This window comes from Mus pahari, chromosome 21 (genome assembly GCF_900095145.1).
Source record: "Mus pahari chromosome 21, PAHARI_EIJ_v1.1, whole genome shotgun sequence".
NCBI lineage: Eukaryota > Metazoa > Chordata > Mammalia > Rodentia > Muridae > Mus > Mus pahari.
The window spans coordinates 36,447,761-36,464,899 of record NC_034610.1 but is presented as its reverse complement, the minus strand read 5'-3'; the positions used below and the strand labels follow the sequence as shown (position 1 = coordinate 36,464,899).

At 40.8% G+C, this 17,139-nt stretch overlaps 1 protein-coding gene across 8 annotated transcripts in view; it reads left to right on the top strand.

The window, feature by feature from the left end:
* The window catches only part of Utrn (utrophin), a 494,125-nt gene that overhangs the window by 461,910 nt on the left and 15,076 nt on the right, over nt 1-17,139 (top strand). For all 8 annotated transcript variants that reach the window (XM_021221246.2, XM_029532896.1, XM_029532895.1 and 5 more), the window contains 6 exons: nt 768-904; nt 6,932-6,970; nt 7,175-7,240; nt 8,256-8,321; nt 15,652-15,810; nt 16,142-16,382. In XM_021221246.2, coding sequence (XP_021076905.1) covers nt 768-904; nt 6,932-6,970; nt 7,175-7,240; nt 8,256-8,321; nt 15,652-15,810; nt 16,142-16,382 — 708 coding nt within the window. The remainder of the gene's footprint in view (nt 1-767; nt 905-6,931; nt 6,971-7,174; nt 7,241-8,255; nt 8,322-15,651; nt 15,811-16,141; nt 16,383-17,139) is intronic.

Genomic DNA, 17,139 nt, shown 5'->3' with positions numbered 1-17,139 from the left:
TCCTCCCCTCGCCTCTCCTCCCCCCCTCATCCTTTTTTTTTTTTTTTCCAGAAAATGTCTCATGTAGCCCAGACTAGCCTCGATGCCTATTCCTCTTGCTTCTCTCTCCCAAGCCCTGGGATTTGTGGGCATATACCATCATGCCTGCTTAGAAGGGTTTGTTCATTTGATTGCCTTGTTTTATTCCTCAGCTCTTTGGAGATTTCCTTAGGGCCTCACCAGGTAGCCCAGGCTGGCCTTGAGCTGCAGATCCTTTGTCTCATTCTTGTATGTGCTGAGATTATGGGCATGCACCTTCCATGCTCCCTGCCACTGCCCTTTCTTTATTATTGATTAAATTTTCTCCCAACTAGAATGCATGGTAGCTTGTGGGGAGCTATCATAGGCTAAGCACTGACCTCAGCTTTTTAATCCCAATTCAAAGCATGTCCTCTGGAATGCCATCACTACTCTGGTAGAAGGAAATCAATTTACTCATAGGAATCTACCAGTAAGCTTTCCAAAACTTTAATTTTGGGATCAAGTTTTAAAATAGAGAATAAAGAAGCTATTTAATAGTTTACTTTTAACACATTTTATTAAATTATGGAATCACTGAATATGTGTTTCATAGAGTCCCAATTACCCTTTATTTTCCTGACACTGGGCTTTTCAAAGGTATATAAAATTGTTGGCATTTAATGACCTTCACCTTACTTGTGCTCAGCTTCTGTTGTAGATGTTGTTATGGCCTTTTTAACTAGCACTGTGGATTTTTCAACCTGTAGACAACATCTGGGGAAGACGTGAGAGATTTCACTAAGGTGCTGAAGAACAAGTTCAGGTCCAAGAAGTATTTTGCCAAACACCCTCGGCTTGGCTACCTGCCTGTCCAGACCGTGCTGGAAGGGGACAACTTAGAGACGTGAGTTCTGTTCTATCGTTCAGTTTGTGAGCTCTTGCACTTCCTTGTATTTAATACTAGTGCTAACAACATGAAACAAATTGCACCTTTCCAAAGAGATTTGTGTCCTGATGAAATATTTTATTTTGAAACAAGGTGCTCTTCATCAACAGTTAATTTGTATTACCCGGGGATTTTTGTTTGTTGTTTCCAAATGTGTATTATTATTATTATTATTATTATTATTTCTTCTTCTTCTTCTTCTTCTTCTTCTTCTTCTTCTTCTTCTTCTTCTTCTTCTTCTTCTTCTTCTTCTTCTTCTCCTTCTTCGTCTTCCTCTTCCTCTTCCCCTTCTCCTCCTCCTCCTCCTCCTCTTCCTCCTTCTTCTCTCTCTCTCTTTCTCTCTCTCTCTCTTTCTCAATATCTGTCTAATGTGGTTTTATTTGCTCCTTCTTTCATTTATTTCCCTTTCTTTCTTTCCTTTTATAGGTTTCAATTTTTTATTATAATACCTTTCATTATTTTGTGTTACTGGTCTGAACCCTGAGCCTTACACTTGCTAGAGCAGGACTCTACCTTTGCATTATATCTTCAGCCTCACATTATATCTTTTTAAGTTATCAAAAATATTTCATCTTATACTTCAAATGCAAATTTTTTCTGAACCCTCATCTTATGTTTCTTTGTAGTCTCCTTAAAGATAAAACTGGCAAAAATGAAGCATTTTTATACATCTATGAAGCAGACAAAATTGTTTACAAGTCTGCAATTTGAGTTAACAAGCATCTTCTAGAAAATTATGAGGGAGAAAAATTACAATGGGATCATAAACCTAAGAAAGAAAACAAAATAATCTAGAGCCTGAAATGAGATGGAGAAAGATGTTAAAATGAGCCAGAAGACATACATACATGGACATTTTAAATCACCAGGCAGTCTTCTATTGAGATCAAAGTAGATGTGATTTTTAACTCTTCGAATCCTTTTTTATAGTATGTACTTCAAATTTTCAACTGCAATGCTTATTATATGCTGGAGTGTGTAAGCAAAGCACCTGTGTAACTGTATATGGGATGATTGATTAAGGAAGACACCCAGCTTTTACCTCTGGCCTCCATGTATAGGTATATACACGCATACACACACCCAAACAAGTATGTACACTACCCACAAAAATACATTTTTTTTTTCTAATTGCTTCCACACCACATGAGACAAATTTAACATTTTTTTTTATTTTAAACAAAGCTATTTAAATACATTTAGAAATGTATGTCTTTTGTGAATATGCTTTTGTCTTCAAAGAGTGTATATTAATTATTCTTGTTGTCATATCCAATACAAGGTTGACTTGTTGAAGACCTGATAACATCTTCCTTCTGCTCAGATCACATCGACTTAACCTTTGGCACAGCTCATTGCGGCACATAGTATTGTAGATAAACTATCACATTGTGCTGGGATCTAAGAGTGAAGAGAGTAGACTTGTATTGAACAGTGCTGGCTTGCCCTCCTTTAATAAATCATCACCATTTTTCATCCCAAATATCTCCATCCTTCACATGAGCCATAGATGGATATTTCATGCTCCTTTCTTTTAAATTTTGATGTGTTGCCTTTACATGTCAAAATGATCATGACATTTGATTTGTGTGCACGCACTTGAATTCATCTGCGTGTGTGTGGAGCCCAGAGATTGACATCAGTTGTCATCTTCAATTGCTGTCAACTTACTGATTGAGACAGGGTCACTCACCGAGTCTGGAGCTTGCTGTCTGAGCAAGGCTGACTAGCCAACAAGTCCCCGGTATCCTCCAGTCTCTGTCTCTGTACTGGGATTCTAGGTGACCAAATTCCATATGGGTCAGGGGATTGAATTCATGTCTTTTGTGCTTGCAGTGAACACATTTTACTGACTGAGCTGTCTCCAGGATCCACTTAGAGACTTTTTTTTTCAAGTAAAAATGAACAGAAAACCATGCAAAATAATTACATTCTCTGCTTTTGATATACTGCACTGAAAATGCTTCACCCTGATTAACATAAATTTCCCACCATTTTCCAAGAGAGATAGAAGAAGAAGAAAGGAAGGGCCATCTGATTAAACTGGATGCCACAAAATCCCTTTTGAATAAGATTTATGAGCTACTAGATAGTGTGGGTGGGTGTTCTTCAATTCCTACACAGAGCTCTGTGGATTTGCTGTAGTTCATTTTTCTGCTGAGCCCTCTTCTGCTACAAGGTCACTTAATCATCCAGTAGAACAATTTATGTGAGTGGGTAGTTTTTTTGTTTTTTTTTTTTTAAGAAAAAAATGTTTTATTTCATTTACTCTCCTACTTGTGGGAGGAGAGAACATTGGAGGAAAACCATTGAAGTGGCGAAGGTGTTGAAGTTATTTATGGAGCTGGTTAAAGCGTCCCTTGACTTCTTTCTCTTTCATCTTTGCCAATGTCGTGCTTTAATTTCTGACCAGTGATTAGCCATGCAGGCATGCATGAAGGGACTCTATGAGAAGAAACACTTATTACTAAATGGGATAAACATGTCCATGCTAAGGCTTATTCCGTTAATTTAATAGGTCTCTATGCAAGAATTTTCAAAATGAGAAAAATTTATTCATAATGAAGCTGAAAAAAGAGCTAAAATAAAATGGTGGCAGGGATAATTTGAGAGTTCGGAGAGATTATTAGTGGCTTTAGAATTAGGTTAGTTTCCCTAAAGATTAAAACAACAACAACACCATGTTTCTTCTTAAAGAAGAAACACCCGCTTCTGGTATTGGGTAATATATCCATAGTGAACTGCATCACTCTTTGAAGAATCCCTGCAGAGCAAGTGCAGTTGTGGAGTGGGATGTTCAAGGCTGGAAGGGATGGACAGGAATGCTGAGACCTGCCTGAATCACCTGCTGAGGACTCAGAATGGCCAGAGGTGAAGGAAAAGACTCACTGGCCAAATGAATCATTTTTCAAAAGCCTGGATTAAAGTTCTAACATGAAACTAGTATCAAAAACAAATGAGAGAGGCGCAAGCCAGATGATGAAGGACCTTGTTATCTACGCTCACATCTTCAGGGTTTAACTTGAGAATGGTGAGAGAGTTCACAGGTAACAATTACGAGAAAAGAGTGGTGGATGGTTCAGGAAAGATGTTGACATGAAATTACCCTTCAGAAAATGAATTTTGTTAAGAGCGAGGGGGCTTCACTAACACAGGAACCGTGGTCATGGCAGAGCATTTCGAGCAACAATATATCATATCAGAGGCATCATGATGGGCCTGAAAGGTAGGAGAGAGTTACAGAAGCATTATGAAAGTTTACCTGGGGCTAAGTAGTTACCAGCCTGATCTGCTTCTCCAGAGGACCTGAGTCTAATTCCCAGTGACCAGGTTGGTTAGCTACAACCACCTGTAACTCTAGCTCCTGGACATCCAATGCCTTCTCCTAGTTTCCAAAGGTACCCACCCCACATTTGGCATGTTCAGACATAGGGTAGATTCAGTGGCATATACACAGACAAATACAAATATAAATCTTGAAAAGAAAGTTACATTAATTTGAAAGTGTAGAAGAGGTAGTGTTAGCCATTGTAGATGTTATAGACAGTGTTATAGGTAGTGTTAGCTATATACAGCGCTATAGGTAATGTTAGCTATAGACAGTGTCATAGGTAGGATTAGTTATAGACAGTGTTATAGGCAGTGTTAGTTATAGACAGTGTTATAGGCAGTGTTAGTTATAGACAGACAGCATGGTAAAGGTGGAAAGTGGACAATCCAGAGAGACAGAGAGGTTGGGGAGCTTGGCTATAACTCTACATGACACAGATAAGAAAGTATACTTGTTTACATTTTCACATATTTTATGGTATACGAACCAACCAGATCAACAAAGACTTGTTAATTCACTGTCTTAAGTGGACAGACTGAGTATAGGGAGTGGTGGGGGGGGGGTGGGGTAAGACTGGTCTGGTTTTCAAGCACCAGGCTATGGTTTAAGAGGTAGAACCAGTTACCAGCTTTGGAGCAAATGGGTTAAAGAATCAAAAGGCCAGAAATATGAGGAAGCTGCTGGCAATTTGCATCATTAAAAGTCTATGTTGGAATTCATAGACTTAGAGTCTATGTTGGAATTCATATTAGAGTCTGATTCTTCTCATAGCATATGAAATTAGTCAAAACACCCCCGCTGAGCTGGTGTCCTGAAAACAGGAAGCAGCTCCATTATGAAGTCAGTGGTAGCTCACAGATTGGTGCTGCCTTTATTTTATTATTATTGACTTTTCTACATTTGGGCGCTGGCAATGGCAGTCAGAGACTCATGGATGTTAAATAAGCAGTCTGCCAAGTGAGCTCAACCCTCCTTACCGCAGGTCCCCGGGATGAAGCACGGCTGCTGTTCTTCCTTCCTACTGAGTGTGAGCTTGTGTCACAACTTCTCCCTGTGAACCAAGAACCAAAGGCCTCTGAAGGCAAAGAAACCTGAAGTTTGATTTTGTATCTGTTCCCTTTATTTGATATCGTCCTTGATATCAAATGTTTTTCTTTCAGTCCAGCTTTCTGCCTGTTCCATTCTTAGTTTACAAATTTTTGTGCCAACAATTAACTTCCTAAGAATCGCTCAAGCCAATCCACAAATCTTTGCCAGAGTTTCTTAAGATAAGAATATATATATATATATATATATATATATATATATATATTCACAATTTCACAATTTTTTTTCTGCTGAAAGCTTATATCGAATGTTGCCCTACGCTTGAATTTTAGAGATAATTTCTTAAGCAGTTGCTGTTTTAGGAAGAGTGATGCAGGATGCAGAGCTGTCTGTCTCTTGACATTTGCTGTCCCTGTTTCAGGGATAACGAGAAGTAGTGATATTCTAAAGATGAGGAATGATTCTGTGTCTCCACTGTTCCTGCTTCTCCTTTACATGTACTCAATGAACTTTATTTACCAAATAGATATTTTGGCAGACATAGAGGATGAATGCCCAATTTTGAAAGCAGGTCTAAAGAACTTTAGCTTTCCACCCAATAAGATGACCTCCATCTCTTTAATGTCTGCAGTGCACATATCATCTTGTGCTTCACACAGAAGGAGATAATAAGGTCATTAACTATGTCTCAAGTCCGAATATGTAATAGAAAAGGAAATCTAAAAGGATTTTGCTTGATCAGCAATAGCTTTTTCAAGAGACGTTACATAATTAAACAGAGTACTAATTTTCCTTGTGCTTTTAAATTTCTACATTCATCAGGTAATTCATCATCACCTTCTCTCAAAAGTTAAGAGTTTAAACTAGTGTTTAATTGGGATGAATTGTTTCAATGGCATTTCATGGAGATTTGAGGCTCCCAGGGGATCTGAAAGTCTAGGGCTGCCCCTGCACTGCCTCAGACCCAAGCCCCTGATTCAAGCAGAACTGGTTGGCCCATGTGGTTTCCTAGAGAGAACTTCTAGTTAACATCATACTAGATGGACATCTGTCCTGCCCTAGAGAAGTCACCTTCAATGTGCTGATGCTTTGACTCTTTGAGTAGGGCATAGGTAGGAAGGAAGGTTTTTCTTTTTCAAGTGTATCTGAAATTGAGAAATATGGTGTACACATAATTTAAACTTTTATATTTCTGAATGAAGAGCCAGAAAACCCTTTTTTACATCAATTCTGATGTCAATAGTCTAGTAATTAGGTAAAAAACTCACCTTTCTGATTCAATGTCTTCTTCAAGGGGGAAAAAAAAAAAAGAATTGTGTCTCCCTTAGAATATTCTGGAACATTATCTTCCAACAGCCTATAATGTGTGTGGGGTGAGCTTAGCACATTTGGCTGATCTTTTCAGTCTCACTGTTCTAAAACGTGATGCCCATCTGGACACGTGGATGCTGCAAGTGTGGGAAAGTTGCTCTCAGTTTCCCTGGCGGTGGTGATCAAGGTAGCCAAATGAGAGTGGAAGACGAATCCGCCTCCTTCTGCTTTTGTCTGAAATCGCTCTAAATGTTTGTTCTGTGACTTTTTTTTGTCTCCCTGTCCCCTCTCTGCAGTCCTATCACGCTCATCAGTATGTGGCCAGAGCACTATGAGTGAGTATTCACAGCCCCTCGTGCACAGGAGGGGAGTTCTAATCAGGAGTATTAGCATGGGTCTAAACTACTACTTTTACATCCTGGGTGACAGCGCTGGTGGTTTGCTTGCATGGCAGATTCGTTACTTAACTAACCTTCTAACTGGTAACATCTGCCAATATTAAGAATAAAGCCTTTGCCTTTTTATATCCCCCTTTCCAGCCCTTCCCAGTCTCCTCAGCTGTTTCACGATGACACCCACTCAAGAATAGAGCAATACGCTACACGGTAAGAGAATGATGACCATCCCACACTCTGAGTTTTGCAGTGGTTCCGTGCTGCTGACAAACCTTGTTGTGGGAGAGTATTTGCAGAAGTCATGGTTCTATTCCATGCGGAACCTGGGCCTTTATCTACTCATGGTGTAATTTGTACTTTACCAAACACCTGCTATGTGTTCTATGAAGAGTAGATTACAATAGACTGCCATTACAGAGCTGCTGCGACTCCAAACCTTGAGCAGTCAGGATACAGATAATATAACCTAATTCCAGTGAATAAAAGTAGCATTTGGAGCTGCCCATGGGAGACTGTGCACATATGAATTGCAATATGTAATTAAACTTATGCTAATGTTTGATTATTAGGGTTTGTTTTTAAATCCCTAAGCAGAGCAAAATATAGATCTGCCTGTAGTGTGCAAAACTTTCAGGCAAGTGTGTAATATCAACCATTGGTCATACTTGAAGGCAGCTGTATCCAAAGTCCTTAGTTTAAAAACTATTTTTTAAAAACGGTCACATTTGTGTTGAACTGAGACTCAGTTAGACTTTTGGAGCTGTTGGATAACATGCTATGGAAGAATGTAGCTTCTTTACTGAGCTACAGAAGGGAGAGGAGTGGAGAGACTGGGGTTATCGAAGACCATACTCTGATAACACAGAGCCCAGTTGATCAGGAGTTGGCTCACATTCTAGGTCAAGAGAAGTCATGGGGAATCTTCAGACCTGAGAGGAACAAAATTAGGTTTGTGTGAAAGGTTGCTCCGTTTCAGTGGAGACCAGCTAGAGGGCCTGTGAGCTTAATGGAAGACCTCACACTGAGGTATACCACCTACAGATCCAGAGTGAAAGGCAATCAAATTTCAGCTCACCAGTACAGATAGCTTTAATTCCACCTGTGTGAGATCTGGACTGTTTTCTATTTGGTCATAATAAAGATTTGAAAACTCGCAAGGATGCTTCTGCAGGACTGTTCCAGTTGCAGCCATGTAATGTCATCTCCTCGTTTTTGTACTTTCCAGACTGGCCCAGATGGAGAGGACAAACGGATCCTTCCTAACTGATAGCAGCTCTACCACAGGAAGTGTGTAAGTGCTTCATGCATTGAGTCTGCCCAGGAGGCCAACTGAAAGGGTTTGGGTTGTGAAAGAGTATCTTGGAGATTGGGGCCAAGGAAGGCCACAGACACCACGCCATGCAACCGACCTCATGCAAAAGATTTATTGGGGAAGTGAGGAGATGTAGAAGGCTGCCTCTGAGCAGGAATGGAAAAACAGAGAGATGGACCAGGTCATGGTGGCGGGCTTTAGAGAGGGTATGGAGCACATACACAGGGAGAGTACGTGATGGAGGGAATGTGTCCTATTGGTGATGACTGGGCCATGGAAGGCAGGAAGGAACCTGGTTCTGGAATGTGGGAGGTTCTTGGTTGACTAACCTTACCTCCTTGTATTATGGTCTCAGGATTAATCTTCATGGACCATGGCGTGTGAGTTGTTATCCCAATCCAAACTGATGTGTGTCTCATATTAGTCTATGCACATTTTAAGTTTTAAAGCCATGCCAGTGTGAATGAAGCATGTTTACTTATTTATGAATCGATTTATCTGCTTCAGAATAATCAGATTGCTGCATAATAATATAATATTGACATGTATTTTTGTGGATGTGTATATATATTTTATATTTGTATTTATGTGGGTATGTACACATATATACATAGGTTCATATGGTTGCACATATATGTGGAGGACAGGGATAAATATCAGATATCTTTATCAATTTTCTCTTATTTATTTATTTATTTGAGACAGGGATAAATATCAAATATCTTTATCAATCTTCTCCTATTTATTTATTTATTTATTTATTTATTTATTTATTTATCTATTTGAGACAAAGTTTCTCAATGAACATGGATATCATTTATTTGGCCAGCCAATAAGCTCTGGGTATCTGTCTCTCCCCACCACCCCCACCCAAGTCCCCCAACTACCGATGTGTGCTACCACACTCCACTCATACATCAGAGCTGTAATCTGAACTCACTTCTTCATGGTTCTGTGGCTAGTGTTTTACCAACCTAGCCATCTCTCCCACCCATAATATTGCTGTTTATTGACAGTTTTACAAATGCACATCCAGAATCAACACACTTTTGTAATTCCTCTCTCCCGTGCTTACTAACATTTTCTTCATAGTCTCTGCTGTTAGCAATGCCATCCACATATATTCGGACATACGCTCTCTGCCAGTCACTGAAAAATAGCTCCCTTACAAATATTTCATTTTAACAGGAAGTGGGGAAAGCTTCATTGACTTATAATATCTTTTCGAAATAGCTTCAGAGCTAGCTATTTTATATCATTTCCTTATTTGTACATCGTAAGCTTGGCTGTGGAATGCTCTTGGCGAATGCTTTCTCTCTGATGATACTGTTGTAATAGATCTTTTCTCTATTTTTTGACCTTGTTTTTTATGAGATGATGTGTAAAAAGGCTCGTATAGTTTCAAGTTGATGTGACTTGTAGGCTACTTAGGTTTTGACCAGTCAGGGAGCCCAGGAGAACCTGAGAAGCTCTAGAATATAGTGTGTACATGTTCTTACTAACAAAGACTGGAGAAAACCAAGTAGAATACCTCAAGCCAGTGGTTTTCAACTATCCTAATGCTGTGATCATTTAAAACACTTCCTCATATCGCTGTGAAGTAGTATTCATTGCTACTTCATAAATGTAATTTTGCTACTGATTGGATCATAATGCAAATATTTGATATGTGACCCTTGTGAAAGAGTCACTGGACTCCCAAAGGGGTTGTGACCCTCAGGTTGATAATCACTCCTAAGAACGCTGATAAAGTATGTCTCCCTTAAGTCTGTTTCATATTTCATTTATCATTAAGCTTATAAGTAGAAGCTCTTGGGAACTTGTTTCTATTTTAAATATCAAAAGTTTGGCATCTTAGCCCTTAGCCGTCATAAGTCATGGCTTAGGCATTATTATTCAGGTGTTATGAACCAGAAACCACTTCCAGCTCAAGATAATAAAATATTCACACCGCTCTTTCACATATAACCTAACGGTGGGTATTTCATATAAAGTAATTAAGTATCTTAAATACCTTTTAAATCAGGTTAGTCCTCACCTCACCAGTGTTAAAAGTAGCAGGGAATTTAATGAACTGAAAAATAATAGTTAAGATAAAAATCTAACTTCTTTAGAACATTTGTGTTCCTTACTATGTGGACAGAACATAGGCAATACTCAAATTCAATATGCACTGTCCTTTAGTTTTCTCATGAATGTGTCAGAACAGAGACGTTATCCAGATGGTTAGCAGCTCAACAGATTTAACGCCCAGACCTTTGGTGTGGTGATTCACTCAACAGATATTCATTTTATTCCTAGACATTAGTGAAGTGATGGAGCCACTTGTGAGCGGCAGCTGTTACACTCAGGACATTTGTGGTCTGTCTGGCAGAGCCCTATACAAGTCTATGTATTCACCCATGTATGTGCACTGATAAGTGAATTAAGGTTCCTTTTAGGAGAGAGTACTCAGAACCCACCAGCCCTGTTTTTGTTCTTATTGTATTTGTTGCTTTTATTTTATTGTTTGTTTGTTTTTATTTCCTTCCCTCTTCTATAGACAGGGTTTTCCTATGTGCCACACGCTGGCCTCAGATTTCCAATCTTCCGCCTCACCCTGTAAAGTGTTCTGGTGACAAGCATGTGCAGCCAGCTCCCTTTACCTCACTGTATTCTCGCTGCCCCTGGGTGACGTTTAGTCAGGGGGTATGCAGCTGTGTATCTTCCGTACACGCTATTGTAGGGTGAGCTTGCTCACCATGAAAGACCTCCAGCCACAGAGCTAGCAAAGACCATTCATCAGTGTTTGGTTTGGGGTTGTTTTTTGTTTGTTTGGGTTTTGTGCCTTCAGCAATAGTCAACACACCTGTAGTTGGAGGTGGCTTTCATCCTTCAAGTTGGATCATGGAAACAATTCCCCGTCCCCTCTCCAAGTACTCCCCTCCATTTACTTTCATTGTTTCTTGAGCATTCATGTATCATATATACCAGTTTCCCAGAATTGACCCCTACATATTCCAGTCCCAAGCACCCCCTATTTCTCTGAAAGCCTGACTCCAGATGATCTGGTGAGGCTCAAGAGACTCGGGACAGCCCTAGAGAGACCCTTAGACAACAGTCCCTGACACCATTGACCAGCTTCTCACTTCATCCACTTTCTGCCTTTGGGTGGCGCTGTCTTAGGTGGATGGTCGTTGGGGCTTAGTCATGGTCTACCTCGGAATTTCCATTTGTAAATCTGAAAGCTAGAATAGAGCATTGGTTTTAAAGTTCATCAAGTGAATCACGGCTCTTTCATCATGTGACAGGTACTAATTTTGCAGTGTAGATCGTATTTACTATATGCATCACATACAGTATAATTATATCCCATCTAATGATACCTCTTGATACAGGCTACATTTAAAAAATACTTGCTATTTCAGCATGATGCACACTATTGATATTTAATAGCCCTAATCTGGTGCGTGATGTATCGTCTGCATAATGAGGGTGCTCTTGGTTTTTATTATACACAATTAGACACTAGAACGAATCTATTTTTGTATTTAACCTTTAAGGCTAATATTCTATGAAAATATTTAAGGCCAAGATTTTATGCTACATGTAAATTATTTCTATTTTTCATTTTACAGAGATGACCTTAATTCTCTTCCAGACACCATAACAAACAATGTGATTAGTGGCCATGATAATTATTACAACGCCCTGTACATCAAGTTCACAAAGGAAGTGAACGTACACTAATACTGACAACAAAATGCTTCCCAAATAGAAGTTCAAGTGGTTTCCCAGTGCCCAGCTTAAAAAATATTTTTCTTATTTGTGTGTGCATATGCATACTTGCGTGTGTACAGAGACCAGAAAACAAATTACAGGAGGCTACTCCTTTCTTCCACCGTGTAGCTTGCAGATGTTGGAACCTAGGACATGAGCGAGTACTCTTACCACTTGGGCCATCTTGGCAGCCCAACACTTGAAAACAAAAGTGTGGTTTATGTTAGTATGATGCACATAGTCCCCAGGCCCAAGTGTCTACACAAATGTTCTTCGGGAATAAATGATCTCTGGTATCTCTCAATCGCAAGGGCTCTAGTCCAAATCTGTGGTCAGTCTTAGCCATAAGATAATTCAGGCTATTTTGGGGGTACATGCTTTATTTTTATTCGGAAGATTCTTATTATTTATCCTTTTTAAGGGGTTGACTTTGAGTTTTTTTAGGAATAGTATCCACAGGCATTATATAACTAATTTGCTTTGCCTCTTATTTATTTCAATAACTGAATTGACTGCGTCGATCTGATGTGAATGACTGAGGCAGGAGGATTCCACACATCACCCCCTTGTCATTGAACCTTAAGTATCTGGGACAGTAGGGGGCCAAGCTTTTCCTTCCTTTGTAAATGACTGCTCATTTTGCTTTGATTTTTCGTGGATTGCTCGTGGTGTTCTATCCTTAAAGTAGAGAACATTTACTGATGTAACACATTTTCCGCTTTCTTGGAGAACCCATTGTTTAGTTGCTTGCTGAGGTGTGTTTCCGCCTGAACTGGAAGATTTACAGTGTGTTCCTGAGCAGGAAGATTTGCAGTGTGTTCTGCTATGCTCTCGTTTTTGCTGTTGCTTTAGTGTGTGTGCCCTCCGTCTTTACACCTTGTCCGTCTGCTCTGTCCTATCTGCGTCTTGGACTCACATCTCTTCTTACTGCCTTATTTTCCACTTGATCCGAGAGTGGAACCACCAGTCATCCATCACCTGTGATACACAGCCTCTAACTCGTGTCTCAGGCTGTAGATTTATTCATCTCAGGGCGTCAGGGCTTCATCTCTGCTTCTGCCTCTTCAAGTACTTATGTCTAGGCTACTGATCATGAACTTGTGTGTGTGCTCATGTGTGCGTGTGCGTGTGTGTGTGTGTGCGCACGTGCATTTCATTAACATGAAGGTCAGAGGGCAACTTATGGAAGTTAGTTCTCTCCTTCCACCTTGTGGGTCCGAGAGATCAAACTCCCGTCATCTGGCTTGGAGCATCCACTTTCACTTGTAGAGTCATTTTCCTTGCCAGAGCTCTGTTTCATCTTCTGTGTGGGTAGCTGTCTTAGTGACGAGACGCCATGCCTGTGGCAACTGTTATACAGGAACACATTTAATAGGGGCTGCCTTACAGGTTCAGAGGTTCAGTTCATTATCATCATAGCAGGAACCATGGCAACATCCAGGCTGACAGGATTATACAGAAGAAGTTGAGAGTTCTATATCTTGATCCAAAAGCTACCAGGAAAGAGCTCTCTCTTCTATACTGGGCAGAGCTTGAGTGCTAGGAGCCCTTAAACTCCCTCCACACAGTGGCATCAGCCCTCCAACAAGGCCATACCTCCTAGTAGTGTGCTTCCCATGAGCCAAACATACCCAAGCCACTAGAGTAGCCTAGGAGTTCTGGCTCCTGTGCAGGGGTCGTATTTCAACTTTCCTGCTCTTCTCATTCTTTGAACCCTCAGGACATTATGCAATTTTATAGTGACTTCTTTTGTTCCCCCTAGAGTCCTTGCATTTACTATGAAAGGTGAGAAAATGGAGTCATGGCCAATTCTACCTCTTGTGTCATCTATCTGCTTTATTTTTATTTTCCACCATTGTTGTAAACAACCATCAAAAGACCCTCTTTAAAAAAACCACATTTGTCAGGAGGGAGGGAGGTTAAGTTATGCTTTAAGCTTAGTCAAAGTACATGAGTTTTATTTTTGATATACTGTCACACTTTCTCATGTGTGTGTGTGTGTGTGTGTGTGTGTTTATCTGTGAAGGAAGGAAAGTGAGAAAGTTCAATGCAGGAAGGAGGCCCATTAAGTCACCAATAGTTTCTCTCTCTCTCTCTCTCTCTCTCTCTCTCTCTCTCTCTCTCTCTCTCTCTCTCTCATCTCTCATCTCTGTGCCTGGAGCACACAGTTTTCCAGGAACACACTAAATCATAGATGCTCAGACCCCTGACTGTCAGAGCAAAAGTGCGATATGCCAAGGATGGGTTTTCTATCACACATAAGAATCAAGAGTGCTTGCCCAGTATCCAGGACTACTCATCCACACAAGAGCAAAGGGATTTTACGGTCCAGGTGGAACAATGAAGGCCCAGGACTGCCAGGCTCCCCTTGGCTGTTTGGGACACAGACCGATCCAGGGCAACAGCCAAAGATGCTGAGAGAACTGTACAGCCGCACAGCTTATACTGAAGGCTCAGCCATAGGATGGCTCCATTTTAAACTCTGGTGAACACATCAGTTATGTCTTATTTTCCTGATGCCTTATCTTTTATTTCCCCTCTTGACAAAAACTATCAAACCAGGCCATGTCCAGTATGCTAGAGGGCTCTGAAATCTCCTGAGCCAGGAGATGGATGTGACAGTCATATCTTCCTGAGGGCATCCAACTAGATCTGCCTCACAAAGGAAGAAGAGAGATTCCAGGCCCAGCTGGAAAGCTTTTTCCTTACCACAGACATATTCGGCCTTGTCTCCCTTCACTTTTCTGCTGATGACAGTCTTGCATCAACACTACCGTCGATGTGTCTAGTTCAGTAACAGATCATTGGATGAAGAACTTCAATGAATTAAATATAATTAATGATTTACTGCAGGATATTAATCCTAAAAATTAGTTATGATGACACCAAGTAAAGTAGCTACCACTATTTTATAAATATGTACAATTGTATGTATGCTGTTATTTAAATAGAAATATGTTGTAAATCCTTTGGGTTATCAAACATAGGAAAACTGGTTATAGCCCAATCGAAAGATCAGTCACTCTTGGCTCTGTGATCTTTTAATCCACTGTTTTGGTAGTCAGTGGGCGATATGCTTGTCTATATTGTCTTTAACTTTTATATTAACTGCTTCTAGGCATGTCCAACCTATTGATGTTTGTAACATGTTGTTATCTAAACATGTGTTGGACCACATTTCAAGCTCTCCTGAGCTGCACGCGGCTTATGGCCATAGGTTGGATATACCCCATTAAGCCTGATTTATAGCAACTTATTACCCGTATTTATAGGCATGGATGCACCTTATTTTGTTTTCTCTGTTGAGTGGAATGGCTCTCTAGGGATTGTGAGAATAATGGATTGTGACATGAGAGTTTTGATATGTTGAGCTCATCCTACACAAGCCCTGTTGCATGAACTCCAGCATCCAGCTCGAGTTTTCAAAGGATGGCCATGGAGACACCGAGTTCTGAAAGCAGCCTGGTCCAGTCACTGGTCCAGGCATAATTCTGTGCTCAGAGACCTCACCACCCAGATGTGAGCTGATGTGCATCTTCCTTGTCTCTAGGGAGGATGAGCATGCCCTCATCCAGCAGTACTGCCAGACTCTGGGTGGGGAGTCTCCCGTGAGTCAGCCGCAGAGTCCTGCTCAGATCCTGAAGTCCGTGGAGAGGGAGGAGCGTGGGGAACTGGAGCGGATCATTGCTGACTTGGAGGAAGAGCAAAGGTGAGCTAGACCCAGGAGAAGAAACTACACCACTTCCTTCTATCTTTTCAGAGATGCTGTCTAAGACATCACAATGAGATCCAAGTTTGAGAGAACATTAGCAGGCTGGGATGTGGGTGGGGCCTCGTGCATCTGTGATTTAATGATGGATCCTGGAAACACTCTTGCTTGAAGCCCATTTTTCTCTCTTCTAGCTCTTCATGTTAATAAATGGTTTTCAGTGAGATGAAGAGTATTACAAACTGAATTTGGAGTTCCCCAGCAGTTTGGGAGAGAATATACACCTGATAATAATTCTGATTATTTTTATATTTTTTCTTTTCCATATTAGAAATCTGCAGGTGGAGTATGAGCAGCTGAAGGAACAGCACCTAAGAAGGGGGCTCCCTGTGGGCTCCCCTCCGGACTCCATCGTGTCTCCTCACCACACATCTGAGGACTCAGAACTTATAGCAGAAGCTAAACTTCTGCGGCAGCACAAAGGGCGGCTGGAGGCGAGGATGCAAATTTTGGAAGATCACAATAAACAGCTGGAGTCTCAGCTGCACCGCCTCAGACAGCTCCTGGAGCAGGTAGGGGTATGGGTTCGGTGCAGCACCTCCACAGGACCCCTGCCCACTCACCCACCCACCTCACTGAAGCCTGGACCAGGCCTTGGCAGTTAGGACGTCCACTTTCAATTCGTCACCACCACAGTTAATTCCGTGTATGAGTGGAATCCCCACTGATACAAAAATGTCTGTTTTCCTACCTGACTCGTAGACATTCTTTCTTCTTTTGCACTAAAATGTCACCTTAGAACAGTGTGACTTTAAAAAAAGAGAGTCCTGTGGTACCCAGGAGCCTGCCTTTCGTCAGGGAAGATTCTGTGGAGAGTAGGGACAGCAGGTGACCTACGATCTTCAATCTAACACCTTCTTCCAGAGAACTAGGACTGAGAAAGTACCTCAAAAATCACTGTCTGAAAAACAAGAACAACAACAGCAACAACAACAACAACAACAACAACAACAACAAAAAGAAGCAGAGGAACAGGTGGCTGCTAGTTTGCCGCTGTTATTTTCTTACACAAGGGACGTTCTTCTATAGCAGTGACTTGCAAACTTTCTTGACAATAAGCAGTACAATTTTCATTTTGAGGGAAATGTGTGTTTCTGATGAGTAAAATAATGCATGCGGAACAAAATAGCCATGAAAGGATATAGGTACAGAGACAAAATTTAGAGCTAAGACAAAAGGATGGACTATCCAGAGACTACCCCATCCGGGAATCCATCCCATCATCAGCCACCAAACCCAGATACTAATGCACATGCCAGCAAGATTCTG